This window comes from Papilio xuthus, unplaced genomic scaffold, assembly GCF_000836235.2.
Source record: "Papilio xuthus unplaced genomic scaffold, Pxut_1.1 DF827756.1, whole genome shotgun sequence".
Lineage (NCBI taxonomy): Eukaryota > Metazoa > Arthropoda > Insecta > Lepidoptera > Papilionidae > Papilio > Papilio xuthus.
In genome coordinates this window covers 5,383,456-5,402,628 of record NW_013530893.1, presented here as the reverse complement: position 1 = coordinate 5,402,628, position 19,173 = coordinate 5,383,456, and the positions used below count along the sequence as shown (strand labels likewise).

Below are 19,173 nucleotides of genomic sequence, written 5' to 3'. Positions count from 1 at the left end.
GCGTGACCAGACTTACCATTTTGAACGGGACTGTCCCTTTTTATTATGTGTACCGGTGTCCCAAAAGAATTCTGGCACGCCAAATTGTCCCGTTTTTTAAACTGCGAAAAAAATTAAACAGTCGTGTCAACCGATGCGATTGGCGAGTGAGACTGCATCGTCTATCAACCCATATGATAGAAAACCCAGTTCAAATTTCAGTTCAGGCGACGTTAGTAATTAAGCGAATATAAGAAATGTGGTAAGAGTTTCGAGTTTCATTCTTTCTTAAAATCATCAGGTAATCATACTCACCTTAAAGTAAAGTTGTGTTGTGAAAAAGTTTGTCATGACTACCTTTTAATTATCCTAGTTAAACCAATGTCCCATTTTTGCTTTAAAAATAAATGGTCACGTTAGGCATAAGGCTTACTCTAACACATATTTTTTTTGTCTAATCAACCTTTTTGGTATCACTATCTATTAATTAGTCAGTACGTATCAACATAATTACTGCAAGTAATTAATAAATAGATTAAAAACAGCCGATGGATGACTAAAATAATCTTACTTATCTTACTAATATAAATTCGAATGTTTAGATGAATGGATGTTTGTTTGAAGGTATCTCCGAAACGGCTGAGCGGATCTCGCGGACGGAGTCGCGGCGACCGTTAGTATGAGATAAATCCACGCATTTAGAATAAAATGTGTAAAGACATCTTTTACGTCAATAATCATTCCTATGTGTGTCTTGGAAATGTACACTAGCTGTCGCCCGCGATTTCACACAGAATTAATGGAACTTAATAAGTAGTCTATGTGTTCTTCCAGACTATGTTCTACATATATGTCAAATTTCAGCGAGATCCATACTGGAGATACCTTCAAACTTCCATCCATCCATCTAAATTTACTCTTTTATAATATTAGTAAGAAATAAGATATTTTTATGTTTTTTTAATGCTATTTAACAAAGATTTTAAATAGATCTAACGGTTTAGTTCTTCTTCTTCTTCTTCGTATTCTTCATTACTGAAGGTCGTGTTTGTGCTGGTACGCTTCAACGGCCGTGACGACCAGCTGCCTCCACGCCGTCCTGTCTTCGGCTTGTCTCGTAGTTAGCATAAGTCAAATAAATTCCACCTTGATACCTTCACGCGTTTTTGAGAAAAAGGGTCTTGACAGACAGACAACAAAGTGATCCTATAAGAGTTGCGTTTTTTTCCCATGAAAAAAAAAAATTATGGCGTTCAATAATACGCTGTTTATTTACGTATACTAAAGTTTAGTTATAATCAATTATATACAAATAATCCGGAATACATAAGCTACATGATAGTTAATATTATTTTTATATTTTCCATAGTTTAGTAGAATATATGAGTCAAAGAGTAATCACGAAAAGTGACTTTTATTTATAAAATTTAATGATACTCACTCTCCATTAAAATTTAACTGTAACTTAAAATGTAATAAGGTATTTTATTTCGTTACTAAGAATTATTATTACTACAAATGTATTTTTTCTGGTGTATAATAAGCGCCACTTTGATAGACCATGTCGGTTAATAAAATCTTAGTTATTTTCCGTGTTTTTTGCAGCTATTTTTTTATATAATACCTCGTTGTATTCAGTCTGAGCTGTATGCAGTATAATATGTTTCAGTTAGGACCAATCAGTTACGATTGGATGAAATTGCTTCGTTGTCGAGACATGTAAAAAAAACAACAGTCCCTGTTAATTTGGTATGTGTCCCCGTCACCGGGAAGTCGTGAACGCCATCTATTTAAAATTTACTTAAACAAATTGTTAAAAGGCCAATAACAGATCGATTGAATACATTCATAAAATTATTTATTACTAGCTGTAGCCTGTGTGTTTTTCAAGGCTATGTTCTACATCTATGCCAAATTTTAGCGAGATCCAATGCAGCCGTTCCGGAGATACCTTCAATCAAACATCCTTCCATCCAAATATTCGTATTAATAATATTAGTAAGAAAGTAAGATATTTGCATCTTAACAAATAAACGAAATGTAATTATGTGAATGAAAGTCTTTACAATTTAGTTTAGCAAAATAATTTGATTCATAATTTACCGGTGACAATACCAAATTAATGGAAATCGTATCACGTTATTTCGCCATGAAATCATACTTTTATTTATTGACCTCTGTTATTTCTGGATTAATGTTTGAAGAATATAAAAATAAGAAGACGGTTACACAAAATATAAAAAAATGAAAAGCGTCGTAGTATACATAGTATTTCCCCAAGCTTATCAAGTCAAGATTGATGCTAATTGCATTTTAATACCATGAATATTTTATGTTAACACGACGAAATTACTTTGTCACTATTTGTTGAAAAGTAATACAATAATTTGTAACCATTATTGAACAAATACTGTAATAAGAAACGAAATTATTTGTTTGCGTATTTCTTTTTTTACGAGTTAGAGTTCAATCAAGACATAATTACAAGGAGAAGATATGAACTATGAAGGTAGGTATTTAAAAAGAGCTATAGAACGATCGATTCTTCAAAAATATTTGAGTATCAATTCATCTCATTAGCATAATCACAGGTAGTTAATCGTTCTGTAACTCAGGCGGATTCGATTATATTTTCGGATTTGCTTATTCAAATATAATTTATTTTATAAATCTTTCTATGGTTAAAAAGGAGCAAAAAATGTTTTCATTACTTTCTCACTTTGATTTAACAGGTGGCGATAAACCATGTATCTATAGCATAACCATATTTCTAAATACTATTTTTTAATTTGATTTGACATATCGATGTGTCATCTAAATGTCATAAACATGTCATAGAATCGAACTCGACCAAAACGAAATACGCGAAATTTATTTAATTTCATCATCCCAATAACATTTACCATATGTGCAATTACTCCGCAAGATCATAAGAAGTTATTAAAGTTCCAACTTCAAGAATGTATCAAACATAATTTGCGTAGATAGATATAAAGAAGAAATCGCCAGTGCAAAATCGTAATGTCCAAAATAAAGAAATTATCAGGCTCTTTCCGCTATACGCAATGGGACCCGTGTCTGATCGTGTCTCAAATAGTGGCAATGCAGTTCCTTCTGTACCTTACTTTGTGCCTTTTGATCGCAGTGATGCAAGATTTGACGGGATCCACACGGACCTTAGACCACATATTTCAGTACCATGTTAGTAAATAATTCATTATTATTATTATATTCGTCATATCTAAAGATGTCTAACATAGGTAAATATGTCCAATTTTGTTGATGACTATCGAGGTGACTTAACATTGTAGGCCATGCTTACTTCCTAGCCAGTCTCTTTTTATTAATAAAATAATTTACTCTAGATTAATAAGATATTCTTAGTTTTTTTGATTTTTTTTTATTATTAGAAGACTTTTTAAGATATGTCTTTATGTTTTAGGAGATACATGTAAGAGACTTAGAGGGCCGCTCGGTGATAATTGCTTTTGGAATTAATGCAGTAATTGGTGCATTTCTTCTTTGGAATGTTGTTGGCAGAACAAAACTGTGCCTTGACTTTAGGTAAGTGTTACACTGAAATCAATTTAAAAAGATTACAATAATAATCATCTCTCAGTTCTGTCCTGGGTCTAAATTGATCTATCATTTGTTAAACCTATCATCACTCCTTTAAACAAGTCAACTTTTATGCGACTACAATAGTAATTCTTTTGTATTTGGTTAAATGTCAACTATTAGTTTTGTTAGGGCCATTTAGTATTTATTATGGACTGTCCAGTATTTATTATAATATTGATTAATAATTCTATTAATTAATAATTAATCAATTAATTAATTAATAATAATTATAATTTTTGAATACTAGATTATCATTGTCACATGGCTGACAAGAGAGATTATCATTGTCTAGATGAATCTAATATCCTATCTCACATTAATTAGTGGAATTAATAAAATATTCTACATGCAAAATACCTTGGCGCGAATGACGCCCTCTCGCTACAAAATCCAGTGTCAGAATTAATCTGAGAGGACACAAACATCAACCTTTTAGTAAGGCTAGTGTTGAGTCAATAGACTGGCTTTTATTCTTAACACAATTTAGTAATTATCATTTTGTAAAATACAATAATTAACATCTTTCCAGTTGCACATTCCACGGTTTACATTTGCTTGCATGTTGGATATACAACGGAACATTTCCAACAACATTCTCATGGTGGACTTTGAATGTCGCATGTGCAGCGGTCACATGTGTGATGGGTGAATTTCTATGTATACGATCAGAATTGCAAGCGATACCCCTTGTAGGTATGGGCTCCAAGGTGGATTTATGAAAAACGGCGATCAATTGATACATGACTTTAAAAATAGTAGTTCAAAGTGTTGGGATACTGGTTTTGTACATGAGTGTATTAAAAATTGCTTTTCAATACATTCAGTGCTACTGACTATGTCAGGGATGGCGAATCCTTGGCACAATTTGGACATGTCACTGATCACGATATTTATTATATACTGTAAAAAAATGTTAAGTATAATATGAGGAGCGAATATTAGTGATATCTCTTTGCTATGAAATTTTCATAATAATCGGAAAGTCAAAATTATTTGATGGAACTTTGAAAAGGTCTACCCCTGTCTAATATAGTGTGATAGTCTTGTCCATCTTGATAGCTCAGATATATTAAAGGGTGTTTCTAAAGAGATATGTTTATCTGTAAGGAAATTGGAATGGTACACTTATGACCAAAATTTGTCAAGCACTATCTTAAGATGCCCTAAAATTGTATTGTAAAAACTCATAAAAAGTATTAGGACACTAAGGTATAAGATAACACCTATAAGTATAGTGCAGGGTTACAAAGTATTGTCATTAACTTATATAAAAACGGTTAAAACACTCACATATTATATTATACACTCATATGTTTTAACACCTTGGTGTCCCCGCTGCTCGTTTGCCCCCTTCTGTTATAAAAAATATATATGTTCATCTGGGGGGTGGCACCGAGTAGTGACGAGCACCTCGGAGGCCTTTTATCAGGGTGAGTGGGGCTGGGTTTGCAGATGTTTGAGTGTTTTAGCCGTTTTTATGTAAGTTAAGGATAACGTGTCATGAAAGTTTGAATAATTTAACTATTTTCATGTTTAAATTTCTGTGCTAAAGCTTTGTTAAATTGTTTTAAACTGCAATATTAGTATAATGTGGTATTGTCTAAAAAATATATATTTGTTTTTCATAAGATTGCTTACTATTTATAGAAAGATGTAGTTACAATATAGTAATAAGATGTGGTTTGAAGTTTGATAGTGGACAGTTATGAACTAAATTCTTAGAACAATTGCTAGATTGTAACTGGAAGTTTTTTAATCGGAGCATCAGGAGAAAAATTGCAATATTAAAAAGTCAGACTAAATTATGGTCATCGAGTGTACACAGCATGTATGGAAAAAAGAAATAAATAATATTGAGAGCCATCCATTGAGTGTTTAAACAAGATTTTTATAATGTTATGTTACATAAATAACAATAAGTAACAAAATAATAAATTATAAAAATGAGAAATAAAAGAAATTACTTCATAAAAATGTTTATTTTCATAATTAATATTAATCAAACAATTAACAAAATGACCATATGTTTTGAATGGGTGTTAAATGATTTGACAGTTCATTTTTACTACAAAAAGGCAAAAGCTGATGTTCTTTGCAGCCAAGTTTATTAATCTATATTTGATTAAAAATAATAATCGTCAAATCTTTCTTATTTGTAATATTTTTTTATTTATCTATAATGAATTAATTAATATTGTGTAGGATTACTTTTGGTTGTGTGCCCTTTAATTTAAAGTTAATATTCCAAAAAATGTATATATTAAGCTTTTACTTGCTTTGCTAATTGTTACTTTCTGAGACCAGAATCCTTGCATAAAGCGTTCTCTGTTAGTTGGTAATGATTTTATACAGAGATTTGGTCTCAAACAACGATAATTGCTTTTATAAATGAATTCGCTTTTTTTAAAGTTACATATTGTGAACAGGTGTATAGCATTTAGTTGAATATTTTGTTAAATAGAAATTCGTTTTTTCACTTAAAATATCCTTTGTTTTTTTCTTTTTTTATATAACCTTCTTTTTAATCTTCAATGAACTTTTAATTTTAATTGATTCTTATATGATGTAAGCAATGATTGGCCACCACCATTGTATTTAAAAGAAATTCTGTGATTAAGATACATAGACTTATATAATTTTGTAATTATTGTAAATAAATATTTAACTACATGTTTTTGTTTTGCTTATTTTTATACCTACATTTATATAATAATATAATCAAATGTAACGTAATTCTATTTTTCTTACACATTCTAAATAAATGAAAATCTATTTATGCTTATTTCGGTAAATAATTAGGGCACTAGGGATTGCGCTTAAAATGAACCATTAGATAGAAACTTTTAGCTTTCACTTTGACATTTGAATTATATTCTATGATCCGACTGACAAGAGCATTATATGTTTCATGTATAGTTTTCAGCTGAATTCAATGGAAATAAGAAATTATAACAAACCTATCTAAGCAATATAACCTTTATAACTCTAACCACAGACTAATTAAAACAGACATGTTTGTATAATCAATTTGAACACTGAAACTTCCCAAAACAAATCCATAGACAATAAATGACATTGTCGTTGAACCGATTGCAAGGATTCGACTCGTATTCTATCTCTAGTTGTTGGTTTCTGAGACCACACACCTAAACATATTGTTATCTCTGTTTTGTCAACGATAATGACAGGGATGACAATAGGTTTTTTACGAAGATTTTGGCTTCAGAAACCAACAGTGAGTAAAGGTACAGTCAGTCGGAATTTGAATTAAACATATCTTTTTATTGCAATGTATCCTGTATTTAGATTCTAAAGGCAACTTAAGCAAGCTTCAAACATTCTAATACATTAGGTATAGTATCACTTTTGTGTTTACACAACATTCTAAGGAGATTTAATTTCTTTTCATTGGTTTTAGAAGATTCTAATTCGTAAAGTGTGCAAAGGTTTATCAAAAGGCTCTCGTTGAGACCTCTCTCAGGGTCAGAGTTGATGGCTTTCTGGAGTACCGCGATCGCTTCCTTTAGACGACCCATGTAGAGGAGACAGACTGATAAATTGTTGGCCACCTTGAAATAGAATTTTCTTATGAATCCAAGTGAATTTAATTAAATAATTCTGAACATATCTTTTAGAAACTCCTAAACACCTTCGGTTACAAAAACACATATGCCCGTGTTCGTCATAAGCATACGGACATATACATGGATACATTTTTGTGAACTAAAGGCGTACACAAGTTTCTGCTTTATAAATGTATACATATTTATGCAGCTGACTATACATATATTAACAAAACAGTTAACTCACCATTATATTGGTTGGTTCCTGTTCTGCAGCTCTCGCGAAATTGTTATATGCATCCTGGTATTTGCCGTACGCAATATCGATTAGGCCTAAGTCAACGTATTCCCGAACATCTGGTGTTGGGCATCTGAAGAATAACAGTTAACGCATTTTTAACTCCAATTAATTAATAGTTTTAAAATATTTTTTTTTATTAATTAATGTCATTACAATAATTGAATATATAATATACAGTCAGATACTTAATAATTATTAGAATAATTATTAATTAATTAATGTAATTAATCGAACAATTACTATAAATTATTTATTAAATAACCAAAATAATCGTGTAATTAATTATTCATCGAGTTTATTTATGACCACTTACAAATGATGCCTCGTTTCTCTAGCATCTTCGAGATGTAACATAGCTGCCTTCAAATGTCCGGCTAACAGCCACAAGCGGCAGAGTGCACTCGACAGCGCTCTCTTCTGCGCCGGTGATGAAGCTTCCTTTTGAAGTGATACTAATATCTTACTAGCTAAACGATAGTCCTGTAAGATTAAAATCATTAAACTTACCCGCGACTTTGTCTATTGTATTTTCTAACCATGGGTTTCCGAGACCAATATTTTAGTTTAAAAGTTCCATGTTTTTCAAAGATAATGGAACAGGGATGACAATCTTACTAATATTATAAAAGCGAATATTTAGATTGATGGGTGGATGTTTGAAAGTATATCTGGAACGTCACAACGGATCTCGGTAGAACGTAGTCTGGAAGAACACATCGGCTACTTTTTAAAGTTTTTTTTAATTCGACGCAGACGGAGTTGCGGGCGACAGCTAGAGTTTTATACAGAGATTATGATCTCCGAAACCAATTGTTAGTGAGATAAGAGACATTAATATTTTAGAACAAGTTCTCACCTTTAGAGCAATAGCACAATTGACTATAGAATGCAACACTCTGGTCTGCCTGCCGGTCCACAATCTGATTGATTCCAATTTATCCGGCTCTGTTATAGTTCCTGAACCATCTTCAGTCTTCCCTTGCTGTAGATTCGATAGCATCTGGAAAATTATTATATATTACTTTCTTCTAATTTAATGTATAATACAAACTGGAATAGATATTAGGGAAACAAACTAAATAGACGATAGTTAAAAAAGGTAGTGAGGTTATATATTTAACATGTTTTTAATCGTTCATTATTAGAATATAGTTATTAATTTATAATTTTAGTATAAATATAGCATAATTAATTAATCTCTGAATAAATTATTCGATTAATTAATAATTTAATAAATATTAACTTACCTGCTCTATAATATCCAACATAACATACAGACGATCAGCTGCCTCCTCTGGTTTGCCCACGTGTCCTGGCAATTCAGCGATTAGTAGCCTCAGGGAAAAGGGTACTAAAGAACCGGTTCGATTCTCATATGACTCGGGATAGAACTGTAATATTACCAAAATTTCTATAAAACTGATAGACCAGAAATAGATTACTATAATTTAAACAACAACAATAAAACTTAACACGTTAGCTGCCATGTCGGACTATACGTCCGACAAGCCATATTTCCATTTAACGCATCACTGTGACTTTTATTCGAATTGTTGTATACAGCGTGACCCGCAAAGGCCAATTCAATTCAAATGGTTTTGGACAAAAATTAAAAAAAAAATCGTTTTTAGAAAAATCATTCTGGAAGCTAACGTGTAAATATACAAACTCTACTTAGTTAAATGGATATGGAGTTCCGTAGTAAAGGTTCTTTGAAAATTAAATATGCCAAATTAACAGAATGTCTTAGGTAAATCAATAATTTAAAATGTATAAAAAGTGAATCAGTAAAATCAAACTATGTCATATTGATTATTTTTTAAATAACAATAAAGTAATAAAGTACATTGTTTTTTTAATATAATCATCATTAGCTAACTATAGGTCCCCCCCAGGGGGCTCAGACCCTACCCTAAATTAGGAGTAACTTGACTGGAGGGTTTTTTTTTATTTTAACATATAGCAAAATACCTGATAAAACATATCTGGTTTACTGAGATCTCCAAAGGGCTCAGCCTCTTTGAGCAATGGTTCGTGAAGTTTTATACGCAGCATGACTGCAAACCTCGTCAGCCAGAGCTGCAGCGAGCGGGGAGTGTGCTTCGTTGGCCGGTGCATACGACCAACACCTGGGTATATCTTACTTCTTACTAATATTATAAATGTGCTACCAAGGATCTTCAAAGGTATCCCCAATCAGCTGCATAGATATAATTTGGTATAGATGTAGATCAGTCTGGGAGAACACATACCTATGATCCAGGAAATGTTTAAACTTCCCATACAATAAGTTTGATTAACTCAATAACTCCACAATGGTTAAATATCTCATTTAAATTTGAAACAGAATACAACAAAGTATTGAGTAATACATGAGATGCTTCTTTGTTTTTAATTCTGTGCAGACGAAGCCGAGGGGACAAGCTAGTTTCATATATAATCATATTAATTAGAAACAATTTGTATAAGGAATGGAATTCCTAATTATTCCTCATTCTAATATTCTTTTAAGGTTGCTTGGACAACTAGAACTATTTAATAATTACCTTGACCTGCAGCGGCTAATAATGTAGCAGTTAGATTAACAGCTGCCCGGAGGTATCCAGTACGGAGCAGCTCTCTCAAACCGGCCTCATCCCTGCTCACATGTTCCGCGCGCACTACCCCGCGGCTCCCCGCTGAACTGACGCCGAGGTATTTCACTGCCACCTCTTGTAGTGCATCTGTCTGTGTGATTTAATTAATTAATTAAATTATTAATTAACTGATTAATTTTATTCATTAAATAACCGATTGGTTAATTATTAATTAGTTAAGTAACTATATATCTATGTAACTGATTGATTGTGTGAAAATACTAACCAATTCTTCTTCCAGCACCAAACCAGGCATAGTAAGTACTTCTCTTTCAGGAAAGAATGGTCCTACAGGTGATGATTGAGCCTGGAAAAACATAAGAACATTCATAAGAAAAAGAATATTAGAAACTTTTTTTATTATAAGGTGGCAAATAATCGAGCAGGCCATTTGCGCCGAAAAACGAAGCAAAGGAGGAAAAAATAAGAAATATTTTTTTGATATTTTAGGGCACAACTCTCTTTGTGGATTTAGGAATGCAACACAATAATGCAGACAAACACAATTGAAATTATTGAGGAAACATTGATTTTTATTTATGAAGATTACCTTTAACAAAGTTTTTTTAGCTTCTTCACTAGGTATCCAAGCATCTCTGCGTCTGTCTGCTTCCTTGTCAACAGGTTGGTTCTGAAAACATAATCTATTAATAGATGTGGCGCAAAACTTCGTCTGTGCAGAATAAAAAAAAATAGTCTATGTGTTCTTCCAGACTATCTTCTACATCTATGCTTTCAGCAAGATCAATACAGCCATATAGTATCCATCCAATCATGTTTAACATGTATTTAAAGTTTCATCTTTTACATAATTAGGTTGAATCATGGTATAATATGAACATACCTTAATACTTAAACCATCTATTGCTTCAGTAATTAAAGCCGGAGGAACTGCTATAGTACTCTTACCAGATCCCAATTGGGGTTCCGGACCGATAGTATCAAAGAATGTCGAGGGATCAGGCAAACTAGTGGCAGGGATAGGCGTAGACCCACTAACAGTTGGCAAAACATTACCAAAGGTCAACTCCTGTGTTACTTTAGTTTGCACAAACGATGTAGTCACATTTTGTGAAAATACATTCGTTGTCTTAGTTGTATTGGCTGTAATAATACATGGATATCAATAATGAATCATTACAATGATTATAACAACCAGATATAATGTAAAAACCTTCGTTTTCTCCTAAATAAACACTTTGAATCATCTCCGACGGTGATGTTCCGATTTCATCGAAAAATTGAGATGCGGGCGGAACCTCGGTACTGCTAAAGTACTGACTCAACGAGGGTTTATTATCCATTATTATTATTCACATTAGTTTTTTTACGATCAACATTGATAAGAATCCATTAACAGAGTATAATTTTTATAAACAAAGCAAAATTTAAAATGTCAAACTGACAAGCAGCTGTGTTAATTTAGAAATCGATAAAGTTATCATTTTCATTTCATAGGGAAGTAATTTTGTAAAAACAACTTTTTCTTCTTAATGTTAAACTTTAAGGAATAAAAAGAATAATATTATTCATCAAAATCTACATTATTAACAATATTATTTAATCCATTTTCTTTTTAATCTATTTGTAGATCTATATATAAGAATAGTGACATCTATGAATGAAATTGTCAAAAAACTTGTCAGATAACAAAAATTACAAAAAACACGGTCGAATTTACGGTCCAAGTTAATAACACCCACTTAATCTCAAAGAGAATTCTTTTAATAACTTTTCTTATCAGCTGCAGAAAGTTTCGCTGTTTGTTGTTATAACACGACGCAGGTGTGTGGCTTGTTATTTATGTGGTTAACTGTCTAAAATGGAGAACGTAAATCATCCATTCTTGTATATTTGGTCGAATGTATGTTGCTGTAGTTTCGTGTTACATGTTGTTGCGGTTATTTTTGTCAAATTACGCTAAACTTTAATATTAAATTAATGAGTTTGTATCCAATTCAGGCACAAATGACGAACCAAACATCCCCGGTTGAGGAGCAAGAGAAATTGCTAGATGAAGCGTTGAATATTGTCAAAGTCCAGGTGAACTATAATCTAATTAATAATTTTTACCATAAAAACAATATTGTAGCATCTTAGTGTTGAAAAATATATGTTTTTGTTGTAGGCATTTCAGATGAAGAGATGCCTGGACAAATCCAAGCAGATGGATGCTCTCAAGCATGCATCCACTATGCTAGGAGAGCTGAGGACTTCAGTCCTATCACCTAAGAGCTATTATGAACTGTGTATCCTTTACAAAACCATTGTAATATGTAGAAACATGTTTGTAAGGCAATGTACATAGTTAAGTAGAAGCAGGTTACTTGTCTATTGGTGTCTTGTCATTGTCTACTTCTATTTTTGTAGTTTAAAAAAAAATAGTACATGAGGACCGTAATGCTTCTTTTGTGAAAATTTTGGAATAAATGATGTAATATTTTAGTGTAACTAATGTCATTTAGTATGTGTGAATAAAGTGCTTATCAAAAATATTTATAGATTAGTAGCTGTTGACTGCAACTCTGCCTGTGCGGGATTAAAAAATGCATAGCAGCCGATTCTGAAACCTATATGCATAAAAATCAGTCAAGCTGTTTCAGAAGTGTATAATAACTAAAATTGTGACAAGACAAAAGAATAATATATAAGTAAATATTAAAATTCCTTAACACATATACAGATATGGCTATAACAGATGAGTTACGTCACTTAGAACTATATTTATTGGAAGAGTTCCAAAAGGGCAGGAAGGTGGCTGATTTGTATGAACTGGTGCAATACGCTGGTAACATTGTACCTCGCCTTTATTTGTTGATTACGGTCGGATTGGTGTATATCAAGACTAATACAAACCTCCGAAGAGATCTATTAAAGGTATGTTGCTAGTTAATATTTGATAATTTAGTGATTCCCAAAGTGGGGAAGACGGAATCCCGTGAGTCATCAGAAAGTAATGGAGATTTTGGCTGTAATTTTATTAAACCTACTTCAAAAAGGAAGAGGTTTTCAATTCTTCTGTCTTTTTTTTTCTTTCAATATAAACAAAATATTATTCTTGTTCTTTTAGGATTTAGTTGAAATGTGTCGTGGTGTACAACATCCTTTAAGAGGATTGTTTCTGAGGAATTACTTGCTACAATGTACTCGGAATGTACTCCCTGATACTATGGAGGCACAAAATGATAATGAAGGAACTGTAAGTAGCTTGCTCATGCTAATAGTTAGCTTATATACATGACCACTAAGGGGTAACCTACCTTAAATTAAGGGTCAATAAGCCATAGTCAACGCTGGCCAAGTGCGGGTTGACTTCACACATATCTTTGAATTTTTTGGCAGTTAGTTACGAATGCATCACAATGTTTTGTGAATCGAATTATTAAAATAATCTTTTAACATTCAATATTATTTAGTACTGTCGCCAAACACTTACTCAGAATTATAAAAAAAAAGCTTAATTAGTAGCCTACGTGTTCTTCCAGACTATGTCAAACTCGATTAAATATGGCATATATGCAGCTGATAGTTTTACACATCCAAACATTCGAATTTATATAAGTAAAATTATGATTGTTATTCATAATACTAAAAGTTATTAAGTAAGTATACTAAAAGTTATAAAGTTAAGTAGTATATACTGTTATAAGTAAAAATCCTCATAGATTTAAAACTTGAACTTCCAGCTATTTAAAATAGCAATGCGGTAGTAAGTTATAATCCATTTAGATCTGTATCCTATTAACATTCCTTGCAGCGATTCCTTCCTATGTTATTCTAGTATAAGCTTTACTAGTATTTTAAACTGACAGCAGTTTCACACTGTCTCGTCCACTCTTAATTCTCTTGATGTTGATATCAGTTTCCAACGAAGAATTTGTGTCCAATAATTAGGATTTTATTTACCATTATTATGAATTTGAAGCTTGTAAATGTAAGTCTTTTTAAAATAATTGTAAGAAATTTTGTGGCCAATTTGATTTGATTATTGAATGTTTAGATCAGTCTTTCCCAAAGTGGGCGATAACGCCCCCTTACGCTGCAGGTCTCAAGTTGCGCGCTATAGTAAAAGTTTCGTTTAGAATTCTCCGTTAATATACATAAATAGGTCACAATAATTAATTTATTTATTTTGAAGTTATAGTGGTTTTTAAATATGTGAAAATATGGGGGCGCTAAAAAATATTTATTCTCAAAGTGGGCAGCACTTATAGAATAAATATTTAGACAAAATAAGTTTGGGAACCACTGGTTTAGATGGATGGCTGGTACAAGGTATTTCAGGAACGGCTCTATAGATTTTTATGAAATTTGTCATAGATGTAGAACGTAGTCTGGACGAACACATAGGCTTAATTATGTTTTTTTTTAGCCGACTTCATAAAGAAGGAGGTTATCAATTCGTCTGTATGAGCCCCGGGTGCTCCGATTTTGACATTTTTTTTTGAACGAAAGGTTTTTTTATTCCGCGTGCTTGGAGTCGAAGTCGAAAGCGGGTTTATTTATAATTTTTTTTTAGGTGCGTGACGCGATCGATTTTGTATTAATGAATTTCGCTGAGATGAATAAGCTATGGGTTCGAATGCAACATCAGGGACACTCGAGGTGAGATATCTTTTTTTTAATTTTTCTTTTTTCCGGATATTATAGAAATTATGGTCACCCTACAAATAGTTGATCAAATAATTAGTTGCAGAAAGTAAATTAACGTTTCGTTAAAACAAAAGTGATAATAACCGCATTAAATCTTATACTCAAGGTCAGCTGTGCTTTTCACATATCCCTTTACGCCGGCCAAATTTGAAATTGTGTTTCAAAGACTTTTTCATATCATAAGGTGGCAAAACCGCTGTCCATAAATGTGTTGTCTCTACTTTTAATCAGAGGAGAGCCAAGATAAAGGTTATTTCCCCTTCACATGCCTCCTGTCTTCTATCCTTTCCTTATAAGAAAAAATAGGCCTCCGGAACACATTCATCAGTTAAAACATGGAATTTCTTCTATTTCACGTGTTCGCACAGGGACAAGGAGCGTCGTGAACGTGAACGGTCTGAACTTCGTATCCTGGTGGGCACGAACCTGGTGCGTCTGTCGCAGCTGGAGTCTGTCAGTGTGGAGGAGTACGGGCGGCTGGTGCTGCCCGGCATCCTGGAGCAGGTCGTCAGCTGCAGGGACGCGATCGCCCAGGAGTACCTTATGGAGTGTATTATACAGGTATTTAAAAATGTATAGAGCCTTTGATATTACAGACAGTAATCTATGTTTAAGCTAATTATTTCACAAAACTAAATATTAGTAGGGTTTTTTTTTAATTTTTTCTTTACCTGTTTTACTTTACCTGGCTCACAAGATGTAAAAAATAGCCTATACTATGCCCCTGTGCATTAGCTACCTACCAGTGAATGTCCCGTCAAAATCTGTCCACCTGTTCCGGAGATTACTGGGAACAAACGGCTTGCAGACAGACATATAGATAAATAATTAAACGCACTAAATATTTTTTTCTCTCCAATATTACATGCAATCTAATTTTATCAACTGTATCGTAATTTTACGTATTTTTTTTGGCTTTTAGGTGTTTCCCGATGAATTTCACTTAGCAAATCTGACACCATTCCTCAAATCATGTGCTGAGTTACAGCCCGGAGTTAATATAAAGAATATTATTATTGCTTTAATTGAACGTCTTGCTAGTTACAGTCAGGTATGTTGTTATTTCATTATTTTCTTAAATGTTATTGTACCTTTAAGAGTCCATTTCCACCGCGGGATGTGTGATAACATATTATTCCTTTCATTTTTTAAAAACAAAACATAACTCAGTGAAAATGCTTTGGAAAATGTAATTCAATGTCGTAAAAGTAAATTTATTATAATTTTAGTAAAACTTGTAAAAAAAAAACGTAATAAGCCATTTTCAATGTCTATGCCAAATTTCAGCGAGATCCATGCAGCCTTCTAACATATATTCATCCATACATATAATACATAAAATTTTTCGCATTTATAAAATTTATATGTTTCTCAGAGGAATGAAGGTAATGTTAACCTCAGCGTTGTTCTAGAAGATGGTAAAGAACAAGAAGTACAATTATTTGAAGTATTCTCCGACCAAGTGGCAGCTATCACACAGGTAATATAAAATAAATTGTCTATGATCTTTTTAGACGACAGAAACTATTTAGAAAATTTAATATTGTCTATGGCCATATCTCTGCTGCTAATGTAACAATAACTAACATTAAAAAGTTAACTTTACCTATGGTTTATGTCTACCGTAACCGTGGCAGTAAATAATAAAAAGCCTATGCCTTAAAAAATTGTCTATTCAAATATCTTTAACATAGACAACAAACATTAAAAAATGCATGTCTATGGTCCAGAGCCGCTCAGATATGGCGCCGGAGGATATGCTGAGTTTACAACTGGCTCTACTGAAGTTGGCACAGCGCTGTCACCCGGACAAACTGAATTATGTGGACAGAGTGCTCGCTCATACAGACAAGATATGTGCTGATATACATCAAGCTAGGTGAGTATATAAAGATATAGCTAATATAGATAGAAATTGAACGTTGTTGGCTCAGCGGTTAAGTACTTGACTTGCAATCTGCAGGTCTTGAGTTCGAATCCTGCCTTGGACTACAGTTTTTGGTTTACATATGTACATTTATCCGACGTCCTAACAGTATTTTATTTTTATTTATTTAAGCTTTGTACACAGTTTAAAGTACATAGTGTAACGTTACATAGAAATACCGTGATGTACAGGTGAGCTTAACTCTAAAAGAGTTATCTTACAGCTAACCTTGCGATACAGAGAGGATGTATAGTGGGTAATAACAGTATGTGTACAAGTAGACATAAATTTATAAATTCTTACGTACTACTAAACTTAACTATTTAAATCCTAAATTTAATAAATATAAATGCATAAATTCATAAATATATAGGTAAATACATACATAAATAAATACATGCTTACATATAATGTTTATATATATATATAATATAACTTATACATTTAAAATAAAAATAAAAATTTATAGTGATATAAGATGTTCCTTTAGACACGTTTTGAAGACAGGCAGCGATGTACTTTCCCGAATGGAGGACGGAGAGAGAAGAGAGAAAGGGAAACATCATGATGCTGTACATATCTGAGAAGAAATTCAAAGATGCCGTCCGTACCCTTAGCCTAATGGTTAAGAGTACGGATTTCCGACCACGAGGTCGGGGCTTCGAATCCCGCTATTCGACTATTGTCGTAAATCATATCCTAGCACAAGTCTAGAGCTTAGTTGGAATGGTTAAAGAAATATTAGTAAATTTACAAAAAAATCTGCTAATATTTAAAAAATATATATATATATATATATGTGTGAAGTTAACCCGCACTGGGCCATGGTTAACTATGGCCTTACTAACTTAGGGTAGTCAGTCGGAGACCTTAGGGCTCGCCCTAAGTTGGGATTTATAGTGAGCTGATGATAAGCTTTTTTTTTTTTATATCATAAGGTAGCAAACGAGCGAGCGGCCACCTGAAATCGCTGAAGTAGCGAAGTGACCGTTGCCCATAGACATACGCAATTGCATATGCGTTGCCTACCTTTAATCGACGGAGGAGAGGATGCACAGAAAGAGAATATTTTCCCTTTCCATGCATCCTCTCATCCGGAAAGTCCACTTCCACTTCCCATCCTTTCTTTATAAGAAAAGGGTGGGAAGGGAAAGAGGACTAAATTAGGCCTCCGGGACACACACTCATCAGACGAAACGCGGAATTGCTTCCACTTCACGCCTGTTTTCTGTGTGGTGGTGGTATTTCACCGGGCGAACATGGCCAACTCGTGCGAAGATGTTAAAGCGGGTTCTACCACTCTTAAAACTAGCTATTTAATTTTTTTTATTTTAGTGGTAAATCTCACCTGGAACACAACACTCCAGTATTCAAAGAACTTATGAAAATTCTGAAGTTACCCGCTGATCACTACAAGAATATATTAACGTTGATCAAGTTGCAGAACTACGCACCTCTTATATCACATCTGAATCACCCCGGTAGACTGATGATAGCTGTACACCTGGTTAATGATGTACTGGATACAGATACATTGATATCCACACCTGAAGATGTAAGTAATTAAGTTAAGCATATGCTTTGTTTCAAATAGAAATACAAAGATATTGTCACTTTGTATTTAAATCGAAATATTATTTAGATATATAACATGGCAACACTAAATAATTGGATAGTTTCACCTGTCAATGTCAAAAAAGGTATTAGAAAATCCTTTTCGTACTGAACTGCTGTCGTGTCTTTTTTTACGTAATTTTCTGTGTAACCGTGAGTTTCTGAGGCCGAAATCTCTTTTTAAAATATATCTTTATCTCTGTTTTGTTAAACATAATGCTGATATGTTGTTCTCAGAAACTCACAGTAAGTAGTTTTTGTATATTCTTGTTTGAATATAATTTGTTATTGTCTTATAATGAAAGTAAACTATCAATTTTTGATTAATTCGTTGGATTCATTCAAAATGTCAAATAATAAAATTTTATTTATCAAATGGTATTTTGAATTTATTTATTTATTGTTATTATTCAGGTGGAGTCTGTACTGTCCATGCTCGATGTCCTTGTCAAAGATCAACCGGACCAGGTCACCTCGGAACTGGATGTTGAAGACTTCATGGAAGAACAAGGTTTACTGGCTCGGTAAGCACATTTTTATTATTATATTTTTTTAACTTCGAACCGCCTTAAAGATTAAAACAAACTATCCTTAACACTTTCAGTAGTTTTAACACGAACGGATTGACAATTTTTATGAAATTTTATATACATATTCAGTAGCTCTGACAATCAACTATCTATTTTAACCCCGTACAGACGGAGTCGCGGACTACAGCTAGTTTCTGTATATATTTTAAATGTTATTTCTTTAGGCTGATCCATCATTTCAAGTCGGATTCAGCTGATCAGCAGTACTTGATATTAAGTGCTGCCAGGAAGGCGCTGCAAGGTGGCGGAGCGCGTCGCATACAACATACCTTCCCGCCAATACTATTCC

At 32.9% G+C, this 19,173-nt stretch overlaps 3 protein-coding genes across 3 annotated transcripts in view; 2 read left to right on the top strand and 1 right to left on the bottom strand.

Moving 5' to 3' along the window:
• Positions 1 to 2,800: 2,800 nt before the first annotated feature.
• Sys1 (Sys1 golgi trafficking protein) lies at positions 2,801 to 5,137 on the top strand. Its single transcript, XM_013310057.1, has 3 exons — positions 2,801 to 3,180; positions 3,422 to 3,543; positions 4,130 to 5,137. The coding sequence occupies exons 1-3, from the start codon at positions 3,001 to 3,003 to the stop codon at positions 4,317 to 4,319; spliced, it is 492 nt and encodes a 163-aa protein (XP_013165511.1). The 5' UTR covers positions 2,801 to 3,000; the 3' UTR covers positions 4,320 to 5,137.
• Positions 5,138 to 6,294: 1,157 nt separating this feature from the next.
• LOC106116287 (uncharacterized) lies at positions 6,295 to 11,499 on the bottom strand. The gene is made up of 11 exons (XM_013310055.1): positions 11,275 to 11,499; positions 10,945 to 11,204; positions 10,651 to 10,731; positions 10,327 to 10,407; positions 10,011 to 10,191; positions 9,436 to 9,593; positions 8,712 to 8,855; positions 8,321 to 8,464; positions 7,778 to 7,944; positions 7,411 to 7,534; positions 6,295 to 7,169 (listed from the first exon to the last, which is right to left on the bottom strand). The coding sequence occupies exons 1-11, from the start codon at positions 11,402 to 11,404 to the stop codon at positions 6,921 to 6,923; spliced, it is 1,719 nt and encodes a 572-aa protein (XP_013165509.1). The 5' UTR covers positions 11,405 to 11,499; the 3' UTR covers positions 6,295 to 6,920.
• Positions 11,500 to 11,877: 378 nt separating this feature from the next.
• The window catches only part of Vps35 (Vacuolar protein sorting 35), a 10,347-nt gene continuing 3,051 nt past the window's right edge, over positions 11,878 to 19,173 (top strand). The window contains exons 1-13 of the mRNA XM_013310059.1: positions 11,878 to 11,964; positions 12,063 to 12,143; positions 12,229 to 12,349; positions 12,784 to 12,977; positions 13,171 to 13,299; positions 14,620 to 14,705; positions 15,122 to 15,314; positions 15,676 to 15,804; positions 16,129 to 16,233; positions 16,484 to 16,632; positions 18,016 to 18,235; positions 18,709 to 18,818; positions 19,049 to 19,168. Coding sequence (XP_013165513.1) covers positions 11,923 to 11,964; positions 12,063 to 12,143; positions 12,229 to 12,349; positions 12,784 to 12,977; positions 13,171 to 13,299; positions 14,620 to 14,705; positions 15,122 to 15,314; positions 15,676 to 15,804; positions 16,129 to 16,233; positions 16,484 to 16,632; positions 18,016 to 18,235; positions 18,709 to 18,818; positions 19,049 to 19,168 — 1,679 coding nt within the window. The 5' untranslated portion in view covers positions 11,878 to 11,922. The remainder of the gene's footprint in view (positions 11,965 to 12,062; positions 12,144 to 12,228; positions 12,350 to 12,783; positions 12,978 to 13,170; positions 13,300 to 14,619; positions 14,706 to 15,121; positions 15,315 to 15,675; positions 15,805 to 16,128; positions 16,234 to 16,483; positions 16,633 to 18,015; positions 18,236 to 18,708; positions 18,819 to 19,048; positions 19,169 to 19,173) is intronic.

Bases quoted from the DNA above. Each gene is read 5' to 3' on its own strand.
- Sys1 (XM_013310057.1), top strand. From the start codon at position 3,001: ATGTCCAAAATAAAGAAATTATCAGGCTCTTTCCGCTATACGCAATGG. The intron at 3,181-3,421 runs GTTAGTAAATAA...TTTATGTTTTAG, and splicing joins ACCACATATTTCAGTACCAT to GAGATACATGTAAGAGACTT. The intron at 3,544-4,129 runs GTAAGTGTTACA...ACATCTTTCCAG, and splicing joins AAACTGTGCCTTGACTTTAG to TTGCACATTCCACGGTTTAC.
- LOC106116287 (XM_013310055.1), bottom strand. From the start codon at position 11,404: ATGGATAATAAACCCTCGTTGAGTCAGTACTTTAGCAGTACCGAGGTT. The intron at 10,408-10,650 runs GTAATCTTCATA...ATGTTTTTCCAG, and splicing joins CTAAAAAAACTTTGTTAAAG to GCTCAATCATCACCTGTAGG. The intron at 7,535-7,777 runs GTAAGTGGTCAT...GTTATTCTTCAG, and splicing joins AGAGAAACGAGGCATCATTT to ATGCCCAACACCAGATGTTC.